Source organism: Cherax quadricarinatus, chromosome 42 (assembly GCF_038502225.1).
Source record: "Cherax quadricarinatus isolate ZL_2023a chromosome 42, ASM3850222v1, whole genome shotgun sequence".
Lineage (NCBI taxonomy): Eukaryota > Metazoa > Arthropoda > Malacostraca > Decapoda > Parastacidae > Cherax > Cherax quadricarinatus.
The window spans coordinates 26,363,542-26,388,305 of record NC_091333.1 but is presented as its reverse complement, the minus strand read 5'-3'; the positions used below and the strand labels follow the sequence as shown (position 1 = coordinate 26,388,305).

General features: G+C 40.4%; 1 protein-coding gene across 7 annotated transcripts in view; it reads right to left on the bottom strand.

Annotated features, from left to right (window-relative positions):
- LOC128695724 (peroxisomal membrane protein 11C-like) overlaps positions 1-24,764 on the bottom strand; it is a 342,218-nt gene that overhangs the window by 288,548 nt on the left and 28,906 nt on the right. For all 7 annotated transcript variants that reach the window (XM_070093444.1, XM_070093447.1, XM_070093442.1 and 4 more), the window contains exons 2-3: positions 23,624-23,765; positions 4,933-5,044 (exon numbers count right to left, since the gene is read on the bottom strand). In XM_070093444.1, the coding sequence (XP_069949545.1) occupies positions 4,933-5,044; positions 23,624-23,739 (228 nt within the window). In that variant the 5' untranslated portion in view covers positions 23,740-23,765. The remainder of the gene's footprint in view (positions 1-4,932; positions 5,045-23,623; positions 23,766-24,764) is intronic.

The window sequence follows — 24,764 nt, the reverse complement described above, 5'->3', positions numbered from 1 at the left end:
GTATGTATATATATATATGCATGTGCGTGTCTGTGAAGTGTGACCAAAGTGTAAGTAGGAGTAGCAAGATATCCCTGTTATCTTAGCGTGTTTATGAGACAGAAAAAGAAACTAATAATATAAAAATACAAATTAAAAATAGCACAAGACTCTCACTTGTAATTGCACTAAAGTCTAATGTAGTGACTTTGGTATAGTCTATATATTGACCTAGAGTGAGCAATAGTACAACTAGGTTTAATCTAATAATGTAGAAATACAAATTAAAAATAGCACCAGGCTCTCACTAGTAATTACACTATGATCTAATATAATGACTTTTGTACTGACTATGTATTGAGCTAGAATGAGCTATAGTACAACTGAGTTTAATCTAATGATATAAAAAAGGCACAAGACTCTCAGTTGTAATTGCACTAAGGTGTTATAGAAGTTGTTTACAAGAATTAGAGTGTAACTAGATTTAAATTGACAAGATAAAATATACAAGTTAAGGTAGCAAAAGAATAAAAAAAAAAAAGTAGAAAAAAAAGTAGAAAAAAAAAATATATGAGGTAGTTGGTACTAGTTAGCAAAAGATAGTTAAGGGCCTTGAACAATAATATAATTGAAATATACACTAATTGCACACACAATATAGTCACTAAGATATGAAAACAATCTTAGAATAGGACTTACAGTATAAACTTATAATACAAAAATACAAATTGAAATGGTACTTGCAATTGCACTAGAGTCTGGTATATGTTGTTGACAAGATCAAGAGTATAACTAGATTTAAATTGACAAAATAAAATTCACAATTAAAGTACCAAAAGAATAATAGTAAAAAATAACAATGGCAATGTCTTGGTTATAATATGATAGTAAGATGGTAGACAGGTACACAGGTACACAGGTACAAAGGATAATATAAAGGTTGGAGTTGAATATACAAACTTGAAAATTTGGCAACAAAATGTTATGGGAAGTATAAAATAATGTTTAATGTACAAAAGTAAAATTGACTGGTAGTAAATATGGTGTTTAATAAAATTTTAGTAATAATGATTACAAAAAAAGTGAAAAAGTAATGTTTATTTCATTCAATATTGCACTGGTAGTTATACTTGAGGTTATTTGGCAGTACAAGGTAATTAAGAGTACTCTAAGATAGTAAATGTGGTATTAAAACAGATAAAGGTAATTAGACAAGTAATGGTTATTAAATGTCAAAAATGTTGAGAGTAAATTGAAATTATAGTAAAAATGATGTTACATGAGAATGGGAGTGTTCTTCTTTATTTATTCTACCGTATCAATGTAGAGACAACCTGTACACAATGTAACTTGTACACAAACCAGACATGTACACTTCGTTTACAAAACTTACCTTCGCCTGGTTTGTTTACATAACTCTGCGCCTGTACTCTCTCATGCACTCATTCTTTCTCTCTCTCATTTATTCGTTTTATCTCATTTACTTACTCCTGACTCTACATTAAGACTACAAATATTTTAAGGTAAGTAATGAGTGAACTGTATATACATTTTATCGCTCTGGGATGCTTAAATGTAATAGAATATTATGTGTAGGTGGGTTGGCCTGGTATGGTAGCCCGGCTGACTATCATACATACCACACTTGATTTTTTACAATAAATACTACTCATCTCACCCTATATTTTAAGGTAAGTAATGAGTGAACTGTATATACATTTTATCGCTCTGGGATGCTTAACTATCATAGAATTGTATGTGTGGGTGGGGTGGCCTGGTATGGTAGCCTGGCTGACTACCATACATACCACACTTGATTTCTTACAATAAATACTACTTGTCTCACCCTAGATTAAGACTATAAATATTTTAAGGTAAGTAATGAGTGCACTATGTGTGTATTGTACTTTTTTATTGTTTTTTGATGCCTGGTTCTATTGCTAACTTAATATATGTTAGTGTAAACTTGTTATCTAGTGTTTGTATGCATTTGTAAGTGGAAAAAAAGGGTGTTCCACTTTACGGCAGTTTCCGCTTTACGGCGGTAGCCTGGAACCTAACCAGCCGTATAAGTGGGGCCCTACTGTATATACATATGAACATGTACTTATACACACTTATGCATAAGCATACCTCTGCACATGTATACATACAAAAAGTAACACATGTAAATACATGCACAAATGCACTGCATACATATGAAAGTGCATATATGTACAGAAATTCATACACACAAACATACACAGACATATACATTCAGTGGCCACTACATTAGAACACCGTACTAGTACCGGGTAGGACCCCCCTTTGTCTCCCAAACAGCCTGAATTCTTGGTGGCATGGATTTAATAAGGTGCTGGACAGGTTAGTATCACACAGTTGCTGCAGAATTGCTGGCTACACATTTATGCTGTCAATCTCTGTTCCACCACATCCACTACAACCCAGTGTGGTCTTCTGCTGATGTATTCCATCCACTCCAAGGTTTGACATGTTGTGTGTTCAAAGATGCTTTTCTGCATACCACTATTGGAATGACTGGTTATTTGAGTTGCTATCACCTTAATGTCAGCTTGAACCAGTCTGGTCCTTCTCTGACTTCTCATTAAGGAGTTCTCACTCACAGAATTGCTGCTCACTGGATGTGTTTTGCACACCATTCTCTGTAAACTTTAAAGACTGTTGTGAATGAAAATCCCAGATCAGTGGTTTCTGAGACAGTCAAGCCACCCCATCTGTGACCAACAATCATTCCACGGTCAAAGTCACTTGGATTGCATTTCTTCCCCATTCTAATGTTTAATCTGAACAAGAACTGAACCTCTTGACCATTTATTCATGCTGTTAAGCATTGAGGTGCTGCCACATAATTGGTTGACTAGATACTTGCATTACCGACCAGGTGTACCTAATAAAGTGGCCACTAAATGTATATAGTTATATTTTGCTGCACTGAAATTTTATGACCATCCTCCAAATATTTCTCTCATATGCACTGAGGCAGAAGAAGCTGTGCCTATGGAATATGTGGATACCATTCTCTAGAGCTAGAATTAACATTTTGTAGGCCTCTGGTCTACAGGTACTGTGAGAGGCCCCCAGTGATATTTTCAAAAGAAAAAAGTTAAAAAAGTATTAAATTTATTTTTACAAGGCTAACCACAATTAAAATTCAACCATTTGCTTTGCATAATTTCTTGGAAACAAATTTCTCCAAAACATCAGTAAATTGTAAATTGTTGAGAACATTTTTGGAGGCCCTCCAGCTAGCAGAGGCCCCTGGGCTGCAGCCCCTACAGCCCATGCCTTAATCCGACCCCTGCCTTTCTCACGGCAGGCAGAGATCTTGGTTGTGGCTGTGGTTTGAGGGGAGGGGATCGATATACTTTAATGATAGGCACTGTACTGTATAAACATGTTGGATCAAACACAGCATTCAAGCAATCTAAACATTACTGTTTATAACTTCAGGTTCTAGTGATTAGGTATAGTATAAGAATGACCAAAATGCTCTGCATAAACATTGGCTTTCTAATAATCTTGTAGTCCATACTACTTACTATTTGTAACCACTAAGCTTTTTTGGGAATTAAATTTCATTTTTAATTTTCACTGTCACATGGAAAGAAGATAAAAATGTAGGGAAGAAAAAATCACTGGTGGAATAAGAAGCTGATAGAAAAAGTCAGGAAAAAGATGGAGTGTGAAACTTTTTGTAGAGACAATATAAAGAAGGCAGAACACTATCCAAAGGTGCCAAAGGGATACTAGAAAGCATCTTCACAAATGGTGTGGAAGAGTGCTGAAATCACAGCTATTTTAAAATGTTCTGACACTGCAAACTTTAATATGATAACTAAACACTGAAGAGAGAAAACCACAGGTACAGATCTGCTTCTATAACTGTAACAGATAATTATAAACTGTAAATGATCACATATATATATATATATATACACCTACCATCCAACTTACGACTGAGTTCGGTTCCGAGAAACTGATCGTAAGTCGAAATGGTCGTAAGTCGAACTTTACTACTGAATATCAACAAAACATTTTTGTAATGACTTTATTTTATTGTTTTATTTTGGTAGTTCATGTTTTACTTTACTTTTTATGTTGTTAGTACTGTATTTTATACCATAAGGTTTAGGATAAACACTGTGTACAACACAAATAGTTGTTTATTTCCCAGAAATTTGGCATAAAAAACACGGTCGTAAGTCGAGTGGTCGTAAGTCGAGCAGGTCGTAAGTCAGATGGTAGGTGTATATGCTCCTATGAATCTATAAAAGTCTTCTTCCTCTTTCAACAAACCGGCCATATCCCACCGATGCAGGTGGCCCAAAAGAAAAAATGAAAGTTTCTCCTTTCAAATTTAGTAATATATACAGGAGAATGTTACCAGCCCCTTGCTCTTGGCATTTTAGTTGCCTCTTACAACACTCATGGCTTATGGAGGAAGAATTCTGTTCCACTTCTCCATGGAGATAAGAGGAAATAAACAAGAACTAGTAAGAAAATAGAAGAAAACCCAGCAAAAGTAGTAGAAATAGAGTGGTAGTCATAGTAGTAGTAATAGAAGTGGGGTCAGTCTAAGGACAATAAAAAGAAGCACTGCAAGAGAGCTACTACCATTATTAATGCCTCCCTTCACCCTTCACTCTCCTTTCTCTCTTATGCCATTTAACTATTCTCCCAATTTTCTACTACCACTATTACTTCTACTACTACATCCACTACCAGGCTTACCACTACCACTACTTCTTTTTCCAACTCTCTTGTTCCCATCCTTGTCCCTCCCCCTCGCTTATATATACTGACGTCCTTACTCTCTTATTAGAGTGACTTGTAAATGGTCCAAGTCAGACCAAAATATCATCATAAGTTTCTCTCCTATATGTGGGTTATTTGTGTATTATTATTTCAAAGTATGACAAGACACTAGCACACCTTATTCTCCTTGAAGCAAGACAGAGAGTACTGAAGCATGGGAAGGTCATCAAACAGTCTTAGGATGAGTCTAGCTGTACCTATTTGTGAACTGATTGTCTCCAGTGCCACCCTGAAAGGAAATGACAGCAGTCATCATTGATTCACTGATGAATTTCAGTGCAAGAAGAATGCAGATTCAAATATTTTATCTAGAAATTTTTATTTTTACAATAAATTCACAATTATGGCTAGATTAAGCAAGTACCTAGTTAAAAATATTTGATACTGGTGATATTTATTTCAATTTACAGACAAAATATAAAAAATTATCTTCATAGGAAAAAATATACAGTAGATCATCGATTAACATAGGTTCCTTTATCACATTTTCTCCATTACACTACCGTAAAATTGCAGCATATTTTTGACTGAAGCTTCATAAAATTCAAGTAACATGGTTTCACTTCTGGGCTGGTAAAAAATTTGAGCACTGCTACAGGCAACGAGGGATTTTTTCCCCCCCTCTGTATAGTTAGCTCTTGGGCAGTCAGTCTGTGGGTCAGTCCATTGTCTTTGTGGGGGAACCACCCCAGTCCCAGTGTTCAGTACATACATGTCCCGTACAATAACCAGATCTGTTGGTAAGTTAGACGCATGTACAGCACTTGGGTATCTTTATTGAGGAAACATTTCACCACACAGTGGCTTCATCAGTCCATACAAAGAAGAATGGTGAAGAACAGGAGTCTGAGGTAATCAATCCCTCAGCCTTGAATCAATGTAATCAGTCAATCAATTATGAAAAGGACACAGCATATGCACGAAGAAGTGACTTATATATTGTAGACAGGTGAGGTGAAGCAGTTGTAGGACTGATTACATCAACTCAAGGTTGAGGGACTGACTGCCTCAAACTCCTGTTCTTCACCATTCTCCTTTGTAGGGACTGATGAAGCCACTGTGTGGCAAAATGTTTCCTCAATAAAGTTACCCAAGTGCTGCACATGTGTAACTTATCAACTTGTCAGTTCTCTAAACCATTTATCTACAACCAGATCTGTGTTTGCAAATTGACTGACTTGACTGACCAACTTGACTACCATCCACCTCAGCCAACAATCCACCTCAGCACAGTAGGGCTACAGCATGCCTCTCCATTCCCTTCACAACCAGTGACAAACACCAACAATCACAATTTAAGGTAAGAAATATTATTTCTGTTGCATTTATAGCCTTAAGCAATAGAAAAACATAATACATAATGACAATGAACAATAATTATATTATCTTTTTATTTTTGTAAGATTTGTAGACCTAAAAAAAAGTGGTTTGGCTTTTTTGGGGGTACCAGGAACATACCCTATTTTTCTCATTAGTTCTTCAGTTCATTTAACACAGATTCATCTAACACTGCATTTTCAGGAATGTAACTACCATGGTAATCGATGATCTACTATAGATCAAACTTAGAATTAGGAAATCTACATTAATTAAATATGTATGATATGAAGCAATTTTTAAATAAAATGTTTTTGGTTAACCTTTGATATTAGTCTGCCCAAAATGCCCCGGCATGCTAGTGGCTTTCTTTGTACCCATCAACATGCTTCATATGCATTCACACATTGTAACCTATGCAGAGATATAAAATTGTTTGTTTTGGATTGTTTATTGGTAGGTTGTCATCCATGCAGAAAAAGTAAAGTGTCCGGTGTGTAAAAAAATGGTCAAAATGCTAGTAACAGCAGCAACATCAACAGTAGTAGTAGTAGGCAGAAATAGTCACTGAGGTAGTAACTCTGGAGATAATAATGGCAGAAGATGAAATGGAAATAGCATTAATTATAATGGTTGCAGCAGCAATGGCAGAAGAGGAGGAGGAGGAGGCAGCAAAGACTATAGTATCTGTATACCCAGTTGGGTTCATATTCTGTGCCATGCTGGTGCTGACATCTATATGCCTACCAAGCTCAGCTCACACCACACTTACCCTGCCTCACTCTCCCACCAGGCAGCCTAGAGACAACAACCTTACTCTCTCTTGCAGCTGGGGCTTGGCCCCAGGGGGCACTAAACACTGCCTGTGTACAAGATCCCAAATAAAGTAAGAAGCCTCCGAAGCCTTATCAAACACACAAAATACACGTTAATACAGCGGCAGCAATGGAAGAAGTAGTACTTAAGTGATAGCAGCACCTGATGAAGTGCTAGTAGCAGTAATTAGGTATCTTCGAAGGGGGACCCTTAAAGTTACCTGAATTTTTTTTTCCCTCCAACTTTTTGTTTTTATTTTGCTCATAATTTAAGAAAGCATCATCCAACTGACTTCAAAATTTCAAGACTTTGCAAGATTCTAGGAACAAATGGCATGTGCCATATTCTAGGAACAAATGGCCTGTGCCAGATTCTAGGAACAAATGGAATTTGCCAGATTCTAGGAACAAATGGCATGTGTCAGATTCAAGGAATAAATGGCATGTGCCAGATTCTAGGAACAAATGGCATGTGTCAGATTCTAAGAATAAATGGCATGTGCTAGATTCTAGGAATAAATGGCATGTGCCAGATTATAGGAACAAATGGTATGTGCCAGATTCTAGGAACAAATGGCATGTGCCAGATTCTAGGAACAAATGGCATGTGCCAGATTCTAGGAACAAATGGCATGCACCAGAATCTAGGAACAAATGGCATGTGCCAGAATCTAGGAACAAATGGCATGTGCCAGATTCTAGGAACAAATGGCATGTGCCAGATTCTAGGAACAAATGGCATGTGCCAGATTCTAGGAACAAATGGCATGTGTCAGATTATAAGAATAAATGGCATGTGCCAGAATCTAGGAACAAATGGCATGTGCCAGATTCTAGGAACAAATGGCAAGTGCCAGATTCTAGGAACAAATGACATGTACCAGAATCTAGGTACAATTGGCATGTGCCAGATTCTAGGAACAATTGGCATGTGCCAGCTTCTAGGAACAAATGGCATGTGCCAGATTCTAGGAACAAATGGCATGTGCCAGATTCTAGGAACAAATGGCATGTATCAGATTCTAGGAACAAATGGTATGTGCATGTTTCCAATGACCATAGTAGTTGAACTCATCCTGGAATGGATCCAATAACTTCAAAAACCTTCAGTGGAATAGCTTCAAACATTCAACAACAGATGCCTTCTAATTACAGGACAGTGGAGAATGAAATTTAAATGTGTAGGTGAAGATGTGACCACTTCGTGTTTAAAACTGAGTAAAAATTTTCCTCTTAATTTTTCCTAATTAATCTGATGGATTACATGAGAACTGAAATGTCGATGGGGAATCTCATAGGTATGGTAACCTTAGACCTGCAAAAGGCCTTCGATACTATCTACCACAATATATTATGTGCAAGAATGGTATATAATACCAACAAGATGAAATTAAGACACATGTGCAACATCTGGGTATCTTTATTGTAGACGTTTCGCCATCTCCACGACTACGGTGCTCTTCGCACCTACTCCTAGGTTGAGGGACTGATTACCTCATCTTCTGTATATAGTCCTACTGTCTTCATGTTATGTCCTAGAATTTGTATTGATAAAGCCACTGGATGGCGAAACGTCTACAATAAAGATACCTAGATGTTGCACATGTGTCTTAATTTCACAATATATTATGTAAGAAACTTCAACTTATCGGTATACATTCTGTAGACTGGTTTAAGTCCTACCTTAGCAACAGGAGACAAATTGTCAAAATCAACAAAATGGAATCAGAACCCCTGCTGATAGCATGTGGAGTTCCCCAAGGTAGTATTTTGGGTCCCTTATTATTCCTTTGCTATGTTAATGACATGCCTATCAGTGTCAAGTCCAAACTCCTACTGTATGCAGATGACAGTGCTCTGTTAGTGTCAGGTAAAGACCCACAAGATATAGATAATGTATTAACACTGGAACTGGAGTCCTGCAGCAAATGGTTAGTAGACTAACTACCATTACACCTCAGGAAAACTGAAGCCATTCTCTTTGGCATGAAACAAACTGAGAAGGGTAAAAAATTTTAATGTCCAGTGTAATGGGGAGCCCATCACTTCAGTTTCCTCAGTAAGATATCTGGGAATCCCCTTTGACCCATGCATGTCAGGAGAATTGATAGGGAACAGTGTAGTAAAGAAAGCAAATGCCAGACTGAAGTTCCTGTATAGACAAGCACAGTGTCTACCTACTGAGGCTCGCAGGACCCTATGTCTAGCCCTTATACAATGTCATATGGACTATGCTTGCTCTTCATGGTACTCTGCCTTGACAAAAAAAACTGAATGATAGACTGCAAATCACCCAGAACAAAATGGTAAGATTCATCCTGGACCTGGGTCCAAGAGAGTATGTAGGCCAGGATGAATTTCAACAGTTGGATATGCTGAATGTTGAAGACAGAGTAAAACAACTGAAGCTAAATCAAGTTTATAAAATTGCTCACAGTGTCCAGAATATCTTGCTGCCAATTTTGTCAAGGCTTGGATCCAAAGCAATCATAGTACTAGGGGGGGAGAGCACAACTTTGTAGTACCCACAGTTAGTGGCCAGGCTTCAAACACCTTTTATTGCACAACAATAAAGGAATGTAACAGGCTGCCTGTACATGTCAAAGCCAGTCATAGCATGAACCAGTTGAAGACGAGAGCCAAAAGGTGCCTGATGAATGTAGCTACAGAAAGGGGGGAGAATGATTTTTTATTTTTTTTTAGCAAATGCATGTGTAATTTTACCTTATTCCTAACAATGACCCACTTATTGTAGATAGTCTTAATGAACCTCGTGTAGTAGTCTTAATAGTATGATAATAAGATATTATCTCCTTTATAGAATAGTCTTAATAGTATGGTAATATTATCTCCTTTATAGAATAATAATAAGATATTATCTCCTTTATAGAATAGTCTTAATAGTATGGTAATATTATCTCCTTTATAGAATAGTCTAAATAGTATGGTAATATTATCTCCTTTATAGAATAGTCTTAATAGTATGGTACTATTATCTCCTTTATAGAATAGTCTGAATAGTATGGTAATACAGTGGACCCCCGGTTAACGAACTTTTTTCATTCCAGTAGTATGTTCAGGTGCCAGTACTGACCGAATTTTTTCCCATAAGGAATATTGTGAAGTAGATTAGTCCATTTCAGACCCCCAAACATACACGTACAAACGCACTTACATAAATACACTTACATAATTGGTCACATTTGGAGGTAATCGTTATGCGGGGGTCCACTGTATATATCTCCTTCATAGAATAATAATAAGATACTATTTCCTTTCTGTTATAATAATAAGGTAAAAGGACCCCAATGGAAATAAGTCACTCTGTCTGACTTTTTTTTGGGTTATCCTAGGTACTTTACACATATGCTGCTATGTATGATAATCTATGTAACTGTATTTGTGTATAACTGAATAAACTTTCTTACCAAAAATAGGGCACAAAATAAGCAAAATTGCTGATGCCTAAATATCACTGATACCGCTAATTTTACGAGAGCATAATTCCAAAAGTTTTCCATCAAATTTCATACTTTTGTTTTCATTACCCCTGGAAAAAGATTCTCTATCATTTCATATGATAATTTTTTTTTTTAAATTCTTCAAACCTGAGACCAAGTTTGAAATCAAAGGTCTCAACCATAAAAGGGATAGGTTCCAGGCTACTTCTGTACAGGAGGGGCCTGCTTATACAGCAGATTAGGTTCCAGGCTACTTCTGTACAGGAGGGGCCTGCTTATACAGCAGGTTAGGTTCCAGGCTACTTCTGTACAGGAGGGGCCTGCTTATACAGCAGGTTAGGTTCCAGGCTACTTCTGTACAGGAGGGCCCTGCTTATACAGCAGGTTAGGTTCCAGGCTACTTCTGTACAGGAGGGGCCTGCTTATACAGCAGGTTAGGTTCCAGGCTACTTCTGTACAGGAGGGCCCTGCTTATACAGCAGGTTAGGTTCCAGGCTACTTCTGTACAGGAGGGCCCTGCTTATACAGCAGGTTAGGTTCCAGGCTACTTCTGTACAGGAGGGCCCTGCTTATACAGCAGGTTAGGTTCCAGGCTACTTCTGTACAGGAGGGCCCTGCTTATACAGCAGGTTAGGTTCCAGGCTACTGCTGTACAGGAGGGCCCTGCTTATACAGCAGGTTAGGTTCCAGGCTACTTCTGTACAGGAGGGCCCTGCTTATACAGCAGGTTAGGTTCCAGGCTACTGCTGTACAGGAGGGCCCTGCTTATACAGCAGGTTAGGTTCCAGGCTACTTCTGTACAGGAGGGCCCTGCTTATACAGCAGGTTAGGTTCCAGGCTACTTCTGTACAGGAGGGCCCTGCTTATACAGCAGGTTAGGTTCCAGGCTACTTCTGTACAGGAGGGCCCTGCTTATACAGCAGGTTAGGTTCCAGGCTACTTCTGTACAGGAGGGCCCTGCTTATACAGCAGGTTAGGTTCCAGGCTACTTCTGTACAGGAGGGCCCTGCTTATACAGCAGGTTAGGTTCCAGGCTACTTCTGTACAGGAGGGCCCTGCTTATACAGCAGGTTATGTCCCAGGCTACTTCTGTACAGAAGGGGCTTGCTTATACAGCAGGTTAGGTTCCAGGCTACTTCTGTACAGGAGGGCCCTGCTTATACAGCAGGTTAGGTTCCAGGCTACTTCTGTACAGGAGGGCCCTGCTTATACAGCAGGTTAGGTTCCAGGCTACTTCTGTACAGGAGGGGCCTGCTTATACAGCAGGTTAGGTTCCAGGCTACTTCTGTACAGGAGGGCCCTGCTTATACAGCAGGTTAGGTTCCAGGCTACTTCTGTACAGGAGGGGCCTGCTTATACAGCAGGTTAGGTTCCAGGCTACTTCTGTACAGGAGGGCCCTGCTTATACAGCAGGTTAGGTTCCAGGCTACTTCTGTACAGGAGGGCCCCGCATATACAGCAGGTTAGGTTCCAGCCTACTGCTGTACAGGAGGGCCCTGCTTATACAGCAGGTTAGGTTCCAGGCTACTTCTGTACAGGAGGGCCCTGCTTAAACAGCAGGTTAGGTTCCAGGCTACTGCTGTACAGGAGGGCCCTGCTTATACAGCAGGTTAGGTTCCAGGCTACTTCTGTACAGGAGGGCCCTGCTTATACAGCAGGTTAGGTTCCAGGCTACTGCTGTACAGGAGGGCCCTGCTTATACAGCAGGTTAGGTTCCAGGCTACTTCTGTACAGGAGGGCCCTGCTTATACAGCAGGTTAGGTTCCAGGATACTGCTGTACACGAGGGCCCTGCTTATACAGCAGGTTAGGTTCCAGGCTACTTCTGTACAGGAGGGCCCTGCTTATACAGCAGGTTAGGTTCCAGGCTACTGCTGTACAGGAGGGCCCTGCTTATACAGCAGATTAGGTTCCAGGCTACTGCTGTACAGGAGGGCCCTGCTTATACAGCAGGTTAGGTTCCAGGCTACTGCTGTACAGGAGGGCCCCACTTATACAGCAGGTTAGGTTCCAGGCTACTGCTGTACAGGAGGGCCCTGCTTATACAACAGGTTAGGTTCCAGGCTACTGCTGTACAGGAGGGCCCTGTTTATACAGCAGGATTGATAACGGGCTACTGCTGTACAGGAGGGGCACGCTTATACAGCAGGTTAGGTTCCAGGCTACTGCTGTACAGGATGGCCCCATTTATACAGCAGGATTGATAACGGGCTACTGCTGTACAGGAGGGGCACGCTTATACAGCAGGTTAGGTTCCGGGCTACTACTGTACAGGAGGGCCCTGCTTATACAGCAGGTTAGGTTCCGGGCTACTACTGTACAGGAGGGCCCTGCTTATACAGAAGGTTAGGTTCCAGGCTACTGCTGTACAGGAGGGCCCCGCTTATACAGCAGGTTAGGTTCCAGGCTACTGCTATACAGGAGGGCCCTGCTTATACAGCAGGTTATGTTCCAGGCTACTGCTGTACAGGAGGGCCCCACTTATACAGCAGGTTAGGTTCCAGGCTACTGCTGTACAGGAGGGCCCTGCTTATACAGCAGGTTAGGTTCCAGGCTACTCCTGTACAGGAGGGCCCTGTTTATACAACAGGTTAGGTTCCAGGCTACTGCTGTACAGGAGGGCCCTGTTTATACAGCAGGTTAGGTTCCAGGCTACTGCTGTACGGGATGGCCCCATATATACAGCAGGATTGATAACGGGCTACTGCTGTACAGGAGGGGCCCGCTTATACAGCAGGTTAGGTTCCAGGCTACTGCTGTACAGGAGGGCCCTGCTTATACAGCAGGTTAGGTTCCAGGCTACTGCTGTACAGGAGGGCCCTGCTTATACAGCAGGTTAGATTCCAGGCTACTGCTGTACAGGAGGGCCCTGCTTATACAGCAGGTTAGGTTCCAGGCTACTGCTGTACAGGAGGGCCCTGCTTATACAGCAGGTTAGATTCCAGGCTACTGTTGTACAGGAGGGCCCTGCTTATACAGCAGGTTAGGTTCCAGGCTACTGCTGTACAGGAGGGCCCTGCTTATACAGCAGGTTAGGTTCCAGGCTACTGCTGTACGGGATGGCCCAATTTATACAGCAGGATTGATAACAGGCTACTGCTGTACAGGAGGGCCCCGCTTATACAGCAGGTTAGGTTCTGGGCTACTGCTGTACAGGAGGGCCCTGCTTATACAGCAGGTTAGATTCCAGGCTACTGCTGTACAGGAGGGCCCTGCTTATACAGCAGGTTAGGTTCCAGGCTACTGCTATACAGAAGGGCCCTGCTTATACAGCAGGTTAGGTTCCAGGCTACTGCTGTACGGGATGGCCCCATTTATACAGCAGGATTGATAATGGGCTACTGCTGTACAGGAGGGCCCCACTTATACAGCAGGTTAGGTTCCGGGCTACTGCTGTACAGGAGGGCCCCGCTTATACAGCAGGTTAGGTTCTGGGCTACTACTGTACAGGAGGGCCCCACTTATACAGCAGGTTAGGTTCCAGGCTACTGCTGTACAGGAGGGCCCTCCTTATACAGCAGGTTAGGTTCCAGGCTACTGCTGTACAGGAGGGCCCTGTTTATACAACAGGTTAGGTTCCAGGCTACTGCTGTACAGGACCCTGTTTATACAACAGGTTAGGTTCCAGGCTACTGCTGTACAGGAGGGCCCAGTTTATACAGCAGGTTAGGTTCCAGGCTACTGCTGTACGGGATGGCCCCATTTATACAGCAGGATTGATAACGGGCTACTGCTGTACAGGAGGGGCACGCTTATACAGCAGGTTAGGTTCCGGGCTACTACTGTACAGGAGGGCCCCGCTTATACAGCAGGTTAGGTTCCAGGCTACTACTGTACAGGAGGGCCCCGCTTATACAGCAGGTTAGGTTCCAGGCTACTGCTGTACAGGAGGGCCCCGCTTATACAGCAGGTTAGGTTCTGGGCTATTGCTGTACAGGAGGGCCCCGCTTATACAGCAGGTTAGGTTCTGGGCTACTACTGTACAGGAGGGCCCCGCATATACAGCAGGTTAGGTTCCAGGCTACTGCTGTACAGGAGGGCCCCGCTTATACAGCAGGTTAGGTCCCAGGCTACTGCAGTACAGGAGGGCCCCGCTTATACAGCAGGTTAGGTTCCGGGCTACTACTGTACAGGAAGGCCCCGTTTATACAGCAGGTTAGGTTCTGGGCTACTACTGTACAGGAGGGCCGTGCTTATACAGCAGGTTAGGTTCCGGGCTACTGCTGTACAGGAGGGCCCCGCTTATACAGCAGGTTAGGTTCCGGGCTACTGCTTTACAGGAGGGCCCCGCTTATACAGCAGGTTAGGTTCCGGGCTACTACTGTACAGGACCCCGCTTATACAGCAGGTTAGGTTCCGGGCTACTGCTGTACAGGAGGGCCCCGCTTATACAGCAGGTTAGGTTCCGGGCTACTACTGTACAGGAGGGCCCCGCTTATACGGCAGGTTAGGTTCTGGGCTACTGCTGTACAGGAGGGCCCCGCTTATACAGCAGGTTAGGTTCCAGGCTACTGCTGTACAGGAGGGCCCCCTTATACAGCAGGTTAGGTTCCGGGCTACTACTGTACAGGAGGGCCCCGCTTATACAGCAGGTTAGGTTCCAGGCTACTGCTGTACAGGAGGGTCCCGCTTTTACAGCAAGTTATTTTCCGGGCTACTACTGTACAGGAGCGCCCCGCTTATACAGCAGGTTAGGTTCCGGGCTACTGCTGTACAGGAGGGCCCCGCTTATACAGCAGGTTAGGTTCCGGGCTACTGCTGTACAGGAGGGCCCTGCTTATACAGCAGGTTAGGTTCCAGGCTACTGCTGTACAGGAGGGCCCTGCTTATACAGGAGGTCATTTTCCAGGCTACTGCTGTACAGGAGGGCCCTGCTTATACAGCAGGTTAGGTTCCAGGCTACTGTTGTATGGGATGGCCCCATTTATACAGCAGGATTGATAACAGGCTACTGCTGTACAGGAGGGCCCCGCTTATACAGAAGATTGAGCTCTGGGCTACTGATGAAAAGTGAAAACCACTGTAAAGTGAAACAAAGCCTTTAGTCACTTTCAAATGCATATAAAAGCCTGATAACATGCTTAAACTGTCATATATTTAGTGAGCAATAGAGATAGGCCTAAAAAATGCATATACAATACACACATTATTTATCTCATAATATTTTTATCCTTAGCTTATAGTGAATGGTGAATATATTTACTGTGGGAAGTCTGAATAAATGAAGAATATGTATAATTGAAAACCACTGCATTAGTGAAACATTGTGAAGCAAATCTCTCTAAAATGGGACTTCCCTGTATATGAGAACAAGAATACAATAAGGCCCCACTTTACGGCGTTTCGTCTTACGGCGTTCCGCTAATACGGCGATGTCAAATTATGACCAAAAGTTGCTGTACGGCAAATGGTCTTTCAAATACGGTGCCCCCCACCTGGTTTGTTTACATTTTCCGCGACCTCATCTATTATGTCAGGAAACTTTCCAAAATTTCAAGTGTTTTAAAGTTACTGCATATTTTATATGTACTCTGATAATTATACTTAAGTGTACCTGTACCTAAATATACTTACACACTGTGCTGGTGTGCAGGTACACATTAAAATTGCTAAGTCTATCTCTACTCATGACGCCAATACTACGTAATAATAATCACTCTTGGGCACACTAAATGTCTTATTTTTCTTCAATATAGGCATTTTCATTAATCCATCTATGATATTTTCCTCAAAATTATATATGAAACCCATTACATAGCATATAAACATGATACATACACTCACAGAATAAAAATTGACGTAAATATGAGATTTGTTTACAAAGCAGCTGCGTAGGTAGTGTCGGAAGAATTACGTTTTCTCTAGTTAAACTGGAGAATAACTGTAGAAAAATATTCTTTTCATATGCCTTTACTCTATATATAGCAATTCATGACCCTTGTGAGTTTAATGATTTTTATAATAATAAATAATAATAATAAATAATAATAATAATAATATTATCATTATCATTATTATTATTATTATTATTATTATTATTATTATTATTATTATTATTATTATTATTATTGTTAATATTATCTTCATTCACTCTAAAAATGGTGTGTTGCTGTTTGTTTATTCTGAACTAACTTGTACAACTTGTACACAATGTAAGAGTATTTGTATTGTGAGGTAATTATTATTATAATAAAAAAATATTGAGGTAAATGTTTTACAAACTCTTACAAATGGACGTGAATGAACTAAAAGTAGACACATATTAATACGCATTTATTTCGCCTGACCAAGTAATCGTCCACTACCTGTTCAGTTTGTGTTCTTACATTGTCTCAACTCTGTATCTCCTTCTCTCTCTCATTTACTCTTTCGTTAACTAGTTGGCTCTCATTGACGATGGCGTCTAAGCTTAGCTGTGATAAAAAGAGAAGTCGTAAGCCTCTTGCTTTAAGTGCCAAGTTAGAGGATGATGGTGTGCCATTCTGATTTTATTCAATAAACACCCTGCCACTCACCTCTCACACATTAATATTAATATTTTAAGGTAAGCAATAAGTGTACTCTGTGTGTATCTTACCTTTTATTGTGTTTTTAATGCCTATTTCTATTGCTAACTTAATATAAGTTAGTGTAAACTTGTTGTCTGGCATTTATTGCATATTTTATGTGTGCTCTGATAATAATACTTGTAGACCTGTGTGGTAGCTGGGTGGAGGGACAACATTACGTTTTCTCTGCTCAGCCATCAGAGAAAATGTGTATGAATCTGATTTTGGCCCAGCCACTCCCTCACTCTGCTTTTGTTTACAATTTTTGGCATGAATTATTCATTACTTCTACCTTCGTTTATGATGGCATCTAAAAGTAGTTATTAGAAATGATTAAATTCAGTGAACAAGGCATGTCGATGTTAATAATATGGCTCTGGGCCACAGTGTAGGTAGCCAGTAGGTGTAGCCCAGGCGGGGCTACACCTACCGGCTACCTACACTGACTTCCTACAAATAAATACTACTCACCTCTCTTCCTACATTAAGACTACACATATTTTAAGGTAAATAATGAGTGTACTGTATGTGCATTTTACCTCTCTGGGATGTTTTAAATATTGTATATTAACCCTTTCAGGGTCCGTCCCATAGATCTATGGCTTTACGTTCAGGGTCCAAACCGTAGATCTACGCCAAAATTCTAGCGGCGTCAAATTTAACGTGAGAAGGCTGGTAGGCCTACATCTGAGAGAATGGGTCTGGGTGGTCAGTGTGCACACCATAGAAAAAATCTGGCATGGCATTGTGGGAATGCCAACAAAGTACGTAGCTTTGTTCATTGTGCCTGACGGCGGCAAGGAAGCTCTCACTCCCCACTCACTCTCTGGCGAATTCTGACTCTCCTCTTCACAACTTACAGTTCAAAGACTGATGGAAGTGGAGATGAAGACGAATTCTATGGTTCTGAACCATATGGTACCATTGTGCCATATGGTACAATGGTACCATATGGTACAACAGTGCCACGTCATACAATGGTATATGGTACAATGGTATCATATGGTAGAGTGGTACCATATGGTACAATGTATCATATAGCACATTGTACCATATGGTACATTATACCATATGGTACAGGGTACAGGGACCCTAATGGAAATAAGTCTGTCTGACTTTTTTGGGTTATCCTAGGTTCTCCAAACATATGCTGCTAAGTATGATATTCTATGTAACTTTATTTGTGTATAACTAAATAAACTTACTTATGATGCCACATACGCTTGAGTAAGTTTATTCAGGTGTACAGAAATACAATTACATAGATTATCATACATAGCAGCATACGTATAAAATCCTAGGATAACCCAAAAAAGCCAGGGTGACTTATTTCCATAGTTATCCCTGTATATGTACCATATGGTGTCCTGTACTGTATGGTACCCTGTACCATATGGTACCCTGTACCATATGGTACCCTGTGCCACATGGTACCCTGTGTCACATGGTACCCTGTGCCACATGGTACCCTGCACCATATGGTACCCTGTACCATATGGTACCCTGCACCATATGGTACCCTGCACCATATGGTACCCTGCACCATATGTTATCCTGTACTGCATGGTACCCTATACCATATAGTACAATGTACCATATGGTATCCTGTAACATATGATATCGTGTACCATATGGTCAATAGGTGTTGGTGGCATGAGACACCAGCCAAGACTGAGTGAGTGGCGACACAAGCTAGCTACTGACTCCGCAGTTTCCGAGACAAAGTGCTTTGTCATCCACCTCAAGGAACATGTCAAGTTCCTGTACACTTGTAAATGTATAATAGAACATTACTAATATACAACATTTTTGCATATTTTTGTTGTAAACAATTATTGTAAACAAAATAATGAAAATATTAGTGTGTTTATTGTGTTGAATACAACAGTACCATATGGTACAATGAACCATATGGTATCATTGTACTGTATGGTACAATGTACTATATGGTGCCATTGCATCATATGGTACCATATGGTACCATTACACCATATGGCACCATTGTACCATATGGTACCCTTGTATCATATGGTACCATTGTACCAAATGGTGCCATTGTACCATATGGTACCATTGTATCATGTGCCATTGTACCATATGATACCATTGTATCATATGGTGCCATTGTACCATATGGTACAATTGCACCCTATGGCACCATTGTACCATATGGTACTATATGGTACCGTTGTATTCATCACAATAACCACACTAATATTTTCATCATTTTGTTTACAATAAACTTGTAAACAAGTTTTGTAAGCAATATAATGATAAACAAATTAGTGCAGTTATTGTGTTGAATACAATGAGTGTACACTTATACAATATACATTATACTGGTCTCACAGGCCACAAATGTTATTAGAAGAAAAAAATTAGAAAAGAAAAGAAAAAAGTATAAAAAACATAAAATAAAAAAATGGGATTTTGCAGAAGTCACTGATGGTGCAGCCACCCAGTCATTTTGGGTCAACTTCCCGCCGCTGTATCTCGGTAAGTACTGATCAGAACAATTTTTTTTGTGTTATTACCTTCACAAAAATATACTCTTTAATTCTGTAAGAAAAAATAATTTTTTTTTTTTTCAAAATTTCTTGGACACTGGAGCACCACTTCAGATTTTGGCTTTGGACCCTGAAGGGGTTAAGTATGAGACGGGGAGCCAGGGCTACCTACACCTGGGCTACCTGCACCTGACTTCCTACAAATAAGTACTACTCACCTCTGTCCCTACATTAAGATTACAAATACTTTAAGATAAGTAATGAATTTACTGTGAATGTATTTTACTTTGTGTGTTTTTAATGCCTGGTTCTATTACTAACTTAATATAATTTAGTGTAAACGTGTTGTCTGGCATTTATATGCATTTATAAATGGAGAAAAATGGCGTTCTGCCTTCCGGCGATGTCTGCTTTCCGGCGACAGCCTGGAACCTAACCCGCCGTATAAGTGGGACCCTACTGTACATAATTTTTATTATATTCAATGATAAAAAATTGCAATTATTATTATTATTATAATAAGTATGAATCTTCAATTTTCTAATTGGTGAGTGCTGATGTATAATTTTTTACTCTTCTTTGGATATTAATCCCAGCCTGAACTGTTTCTCATAGTTCAGCTTTGTGCCAATGGATCTGAGGAACTGTGGGTTAGCCAGGGTTTTTTTAGTCTTTTTGTAGTGAACTGTTTGGTTTTTCAAGGGCAATGTTTATTGCAAAGGCTATGATTCTTTTGCAGGAGTGTGCAAACACACAAATTAATAGCAAGACTTTCATTAACAGACTCTGCCAGTTAATGTTACTGACTGACTGCTGTCATCAAGCTGTTTACACATGCTTGGTCACAGAGCAGGAATGAAATGGTATTGTATCAAGTGGTAACTTAGTTCTGTTAGTTGTCAAAGAAAGAAAGAAAGAAAGAAAGACAGAGAGACAGAGACAGACACAGACACAGACACAGACAGACAGACAGAGACTGAGACAGAGAGAGAGAGAGAGAGAGACAGACAGACAGACAGAGACAGACAGAGAGAGACAGACACAGAGAGAGAGACAGACACAGAGAGAGAGAGACAGACATAGAGAGAGAGAGAGAGAGAGAGAGAGAGAGAGAGAGAGAGAGAGACAGACAGACAGAGAGAGACAGACAGACAGACAGACACAGACACAGAGAGAGAGAGAGACAGACACAGAGAGAGAGACAGACACACAGAGAGAGAGAGAGAGAGAGAGAGAGAGAGAGAGAGAGAGAGAGAGAGAGAGAGAGAGAGAGAGAGAGAGAGAGAGAGAGAGAGAGAGAGAGAGAGAGAGAGACAGAGAGAGCTACATCAATCACCAGCTAAGAGCTATATCAGCTTGGGGAAATAGATGGCAAGTAACATTTGCACCTGAGAAAATGCAAATGATGATTGTCTCTAGGCACCATGATGGTAATGCTGGTGCAGTAGTAAGGATGAATGGGAGGGTGTTGGCACCTGGAGAAGAAGTTGATATCCTTGGGGTGAAATTTGACTCCAAACTAACCATGAAGAACCATGTTGTAAATCTTGCAAACAAGGCAGCCAGGAAGCTTAAAGCACTTTGCCGTATCTCGCATCTGCTTGACAGTAGGGGTTGCAAGATTCTATACGAGGCACAAGTATGCTCACACCTTGAGTATGCCCCACTTTCTTGGTTTGCCTGCCCCCCCCCCCTCTCATCTGCGACTGCTTGACAGAGTAGAGAACAGAGCAAGACGTCTCATCTCTCGCCTGGACCTATCCTGGATAGATCTGTCATTTCAGCAGAGCCTTCAACATAGGAGGGATGTGGGTGGCCTTACTGTTATGTACAAGGCCAATATTGTCAAAGTACCACACTTGGATCCACTTCGAGGACAGCGTGAAACAAGCTTTTATGCCACAAGACGGGCAGAAAGCAGCAACTTCACTCTGGCTGTACCCTTCTCCAGAACATCACTCCATCTGAGATCATATATACCCAGGATGACTCGAGTATGGAACACATTCGTACAGCATAATGATGTCAACGAGATAAAGTCAGTTGATCAAATGAAAATGCTGGCCCACAGATGGTTCGAATTTCATCCTGTTCCCTACTTGTATGTCTAATAACAATAAAAATGCTTTCAAATGAGCTGATGTAGGTAACAGCTCTTAGCTTGCCAATAAAGTTAGGAATCCTTAACCTGTAAATAGCTTGTCAATAAAGCTAGGGATCCTTAACCTTGTCAAACCCTGTATAAAAAAAAAAGAGACAGAGAGAGAGACAGAGACAGAGAGACAGAGAGAGAGAGACAGAGAGAGAGAGAGACAGAGACAGAGAGACAGAGACAGAGACAGAGACAGAGACAGAGACAGAGACAGAGAGAGAGAGAGAGAGAGAGAGAGAGAGAGAGAGAGAGAGAGAGAGAGAGAGAGAGAGAGAGAGGGAGAGGGAGGACTGCAAGATTCTATATAAGACACAAGAGCTCCACTTTCTTAGATTGCCTACACCTCCCCCCATCTCATCTGTGACTTCTCAACAAAATAAAAGAACAGTGCAAGGTGACTTAATTTTCATGTGGACCTAGTTTTGTTGAATCTATCATCTCAACAGATTCTTCAACACACAAGGGATGCGGGTAATCTTACTGTTGTGTTCAATGTTATCAAAGTGCCACACTTGGCTCCACTTTGTGGTCAGCAAGACGACAGTTTCCATCCCAGGGGATGAGCAGCAAGCAGTACCCACACTCAAGAACATCACATCATCTGCGATCATTCCTTCAGGTAAAGTATTTTCCACACTAGAACCACTTAACCCTTTGACTGTCGCAAGCCCCTTTCTGAAACTGTCATTCTATGTCAAAAAATTTTTGGAAAAAAAAAATTATTTTTTCTTATGAAATGATAGAGAATCTTTTCCTGATGGTAATGGCACCAAAAGTATGAAATTTGGTTGAAAACTCACGGAATTACACTCCCGCTAAGTTAGTAGTCTCGGCGCTAACACATACGCATCGGCGATTTTGCCGACTTTGAGCCCTATTTTTGGTCAATTCCGTTGTTCCAGCTGACCAAACTCATAGCTATTTCTTCAGAACTCCATTTTTTCTATCAGTTGAGTACAAGAAATCTCCCATTTACTGATTTGAACTACCCAATAAAGTGGTCAGAAATTGGCAATTTGGCCAATTTCACACAAAGTAGAAAGGATGCCATTTTAAAAATAGGGTCCAAAATAAACAATGTAGACCTTCTTGGCACTAAAATAACATATCATTAGTCACATCTCTAGGCCCATCTTATATTGCTTTCTATTTTTATTTTTTATTCATACAAAAAATAGAAGATTTATTGTTATGCAGGCTACTGCATTATTGTAAAAATGGTATAAATAATATCAGTGCACTAGTGAAAGAATATCAGACTCCCCAGTTGACATGAATTGGACATGTGGTGTGATTTGCTTACTCTTGAACATCGGTAAAAATCGAACATTTCCGCTACTTTGAGCTCAATTTCAAAATCATCTCTATTTCTGTAATATGTTTTCCATTTTATCATGTGAGACCATGAAAGCAAGAATACAACGATAAATACTATACGAAAATACACCTCAAAGTCGACGTTTTAATCCAAAAAAATGGTCAGAGCTTTTTTCCTCTCATTATGCACTGTGTGCTGCAGGATTTTTTTATATGGTGCACACTGACCACACAGACCCATTCTCTCACATGTGGGCCTACCAGCTTTCTCCTGCTTGATTTGAAGCCGCTAGAATTATTGAGTATATATACGTCCGAAACACTGGCTCGTAAGATGTATATATACAACCAAAACAGTCAAAGGGTTAAACCTTTAAGTCTTCAAAAACTAAGGTAAAATTATACAAGAGATGTACAAAAAATTAAGAAAGTTTTGGCAAAATGTTAGGAACTGACCTATACAGAGGGTCAGGTTATGGTCCAGGATATATGTTACTTGTTACAGCAATAATAGTAGCAGATGACGTGGTAGAAGTTACTGTTACACTTGCAGTGGTGACAGTAACAGTGCATAATAATGAACACTGAAGCAGCAATACTTCCATGAGGAGTAGGAGATAAAAAGAGAAATATATTCTTCCTCTTCATAAAAAATACACATTAAAATACAACTATACAACTAGTGATCCTACCTAACATTTTGTTTGGCTAGTGGAGTAACAAAGAGCAAGCCATACTGCAGTGTACGCATAGTTTTCTCCCGGCCTCTGTATGTCTCCAGGACAGACACTATGTCCTCCAATCCCATGGCCGATGCTTTTAGTGAAACTTAATCTGAAAATATGAATTACATTATTACATATTTATCATCAGATATATACAATAAGTTCTAGATCTAGATATTTAAAAAAAAAAAAGTTATTCCCCAAAATGTTTAATCTTCTTTTTTTAAAAGCAGCTCCCCCTCCTTAATGATTCATCTAAGCCGATTGTTTTCTCTAACCTGAAGACTGAAACAGAATGATCATTACCAATACTGTGTCTGCTCTTTCATCATGACAATACTACTACCATAAAGAATTACAAGGCACAATACTGTGACTGGTACAATACATAAATAACATGCACATAGAAGAATGAAACTTAGATAGCAAGGGTCACACCAATACACAAAGGTGGTGACCCCAAAGATGTAAGCAACTACTGGGCAATATCAAACTTACCACTGATATCCAAAATCTTCAAGAAACTCATACACAAGAGATTATACTCCTTTATACCAGTGCAACGCATCCTCAACCCTTGCCAATCTGGCTTCAGGAAAAGCAAAAGTACAAATGACGCAATTGTAAAAATGCTAGACCTGCTTTACACAGCACTTGAAAAAATGAATATCCACTAGGACTCTTTATTGACTTAGGAAAGCTTTTGATACAGACCACAGCATCCTACTCCACAAACTTGATCACTATGGTATAAGAGGCCATGCTCAAACATATATCAAATCCTACCTTACTAACAGACATCAATACATCTCTATTAAGGAGACAACCTCTTCAACAAGATCACTGGATACTGGAGTACTACAGGGAAGTGTACTTAACCCGCTGCTCTTCCTCTTATACATCAACGATCTTCCAAACATATCACAACAACCTAGACCTATTCTCTTTGCTGATGACATGACTTATGTCATCTCCCACTCTAATCTTGCCTCAATCAACACTAATGTTAATGAAGAGCCAGTAAAAATATTAACCTGGATGAGTGTCAATAAAATTACACTTAATATTGTCAAAACCTTCTACATTATGTTTGAGAGCAGAACAGGTG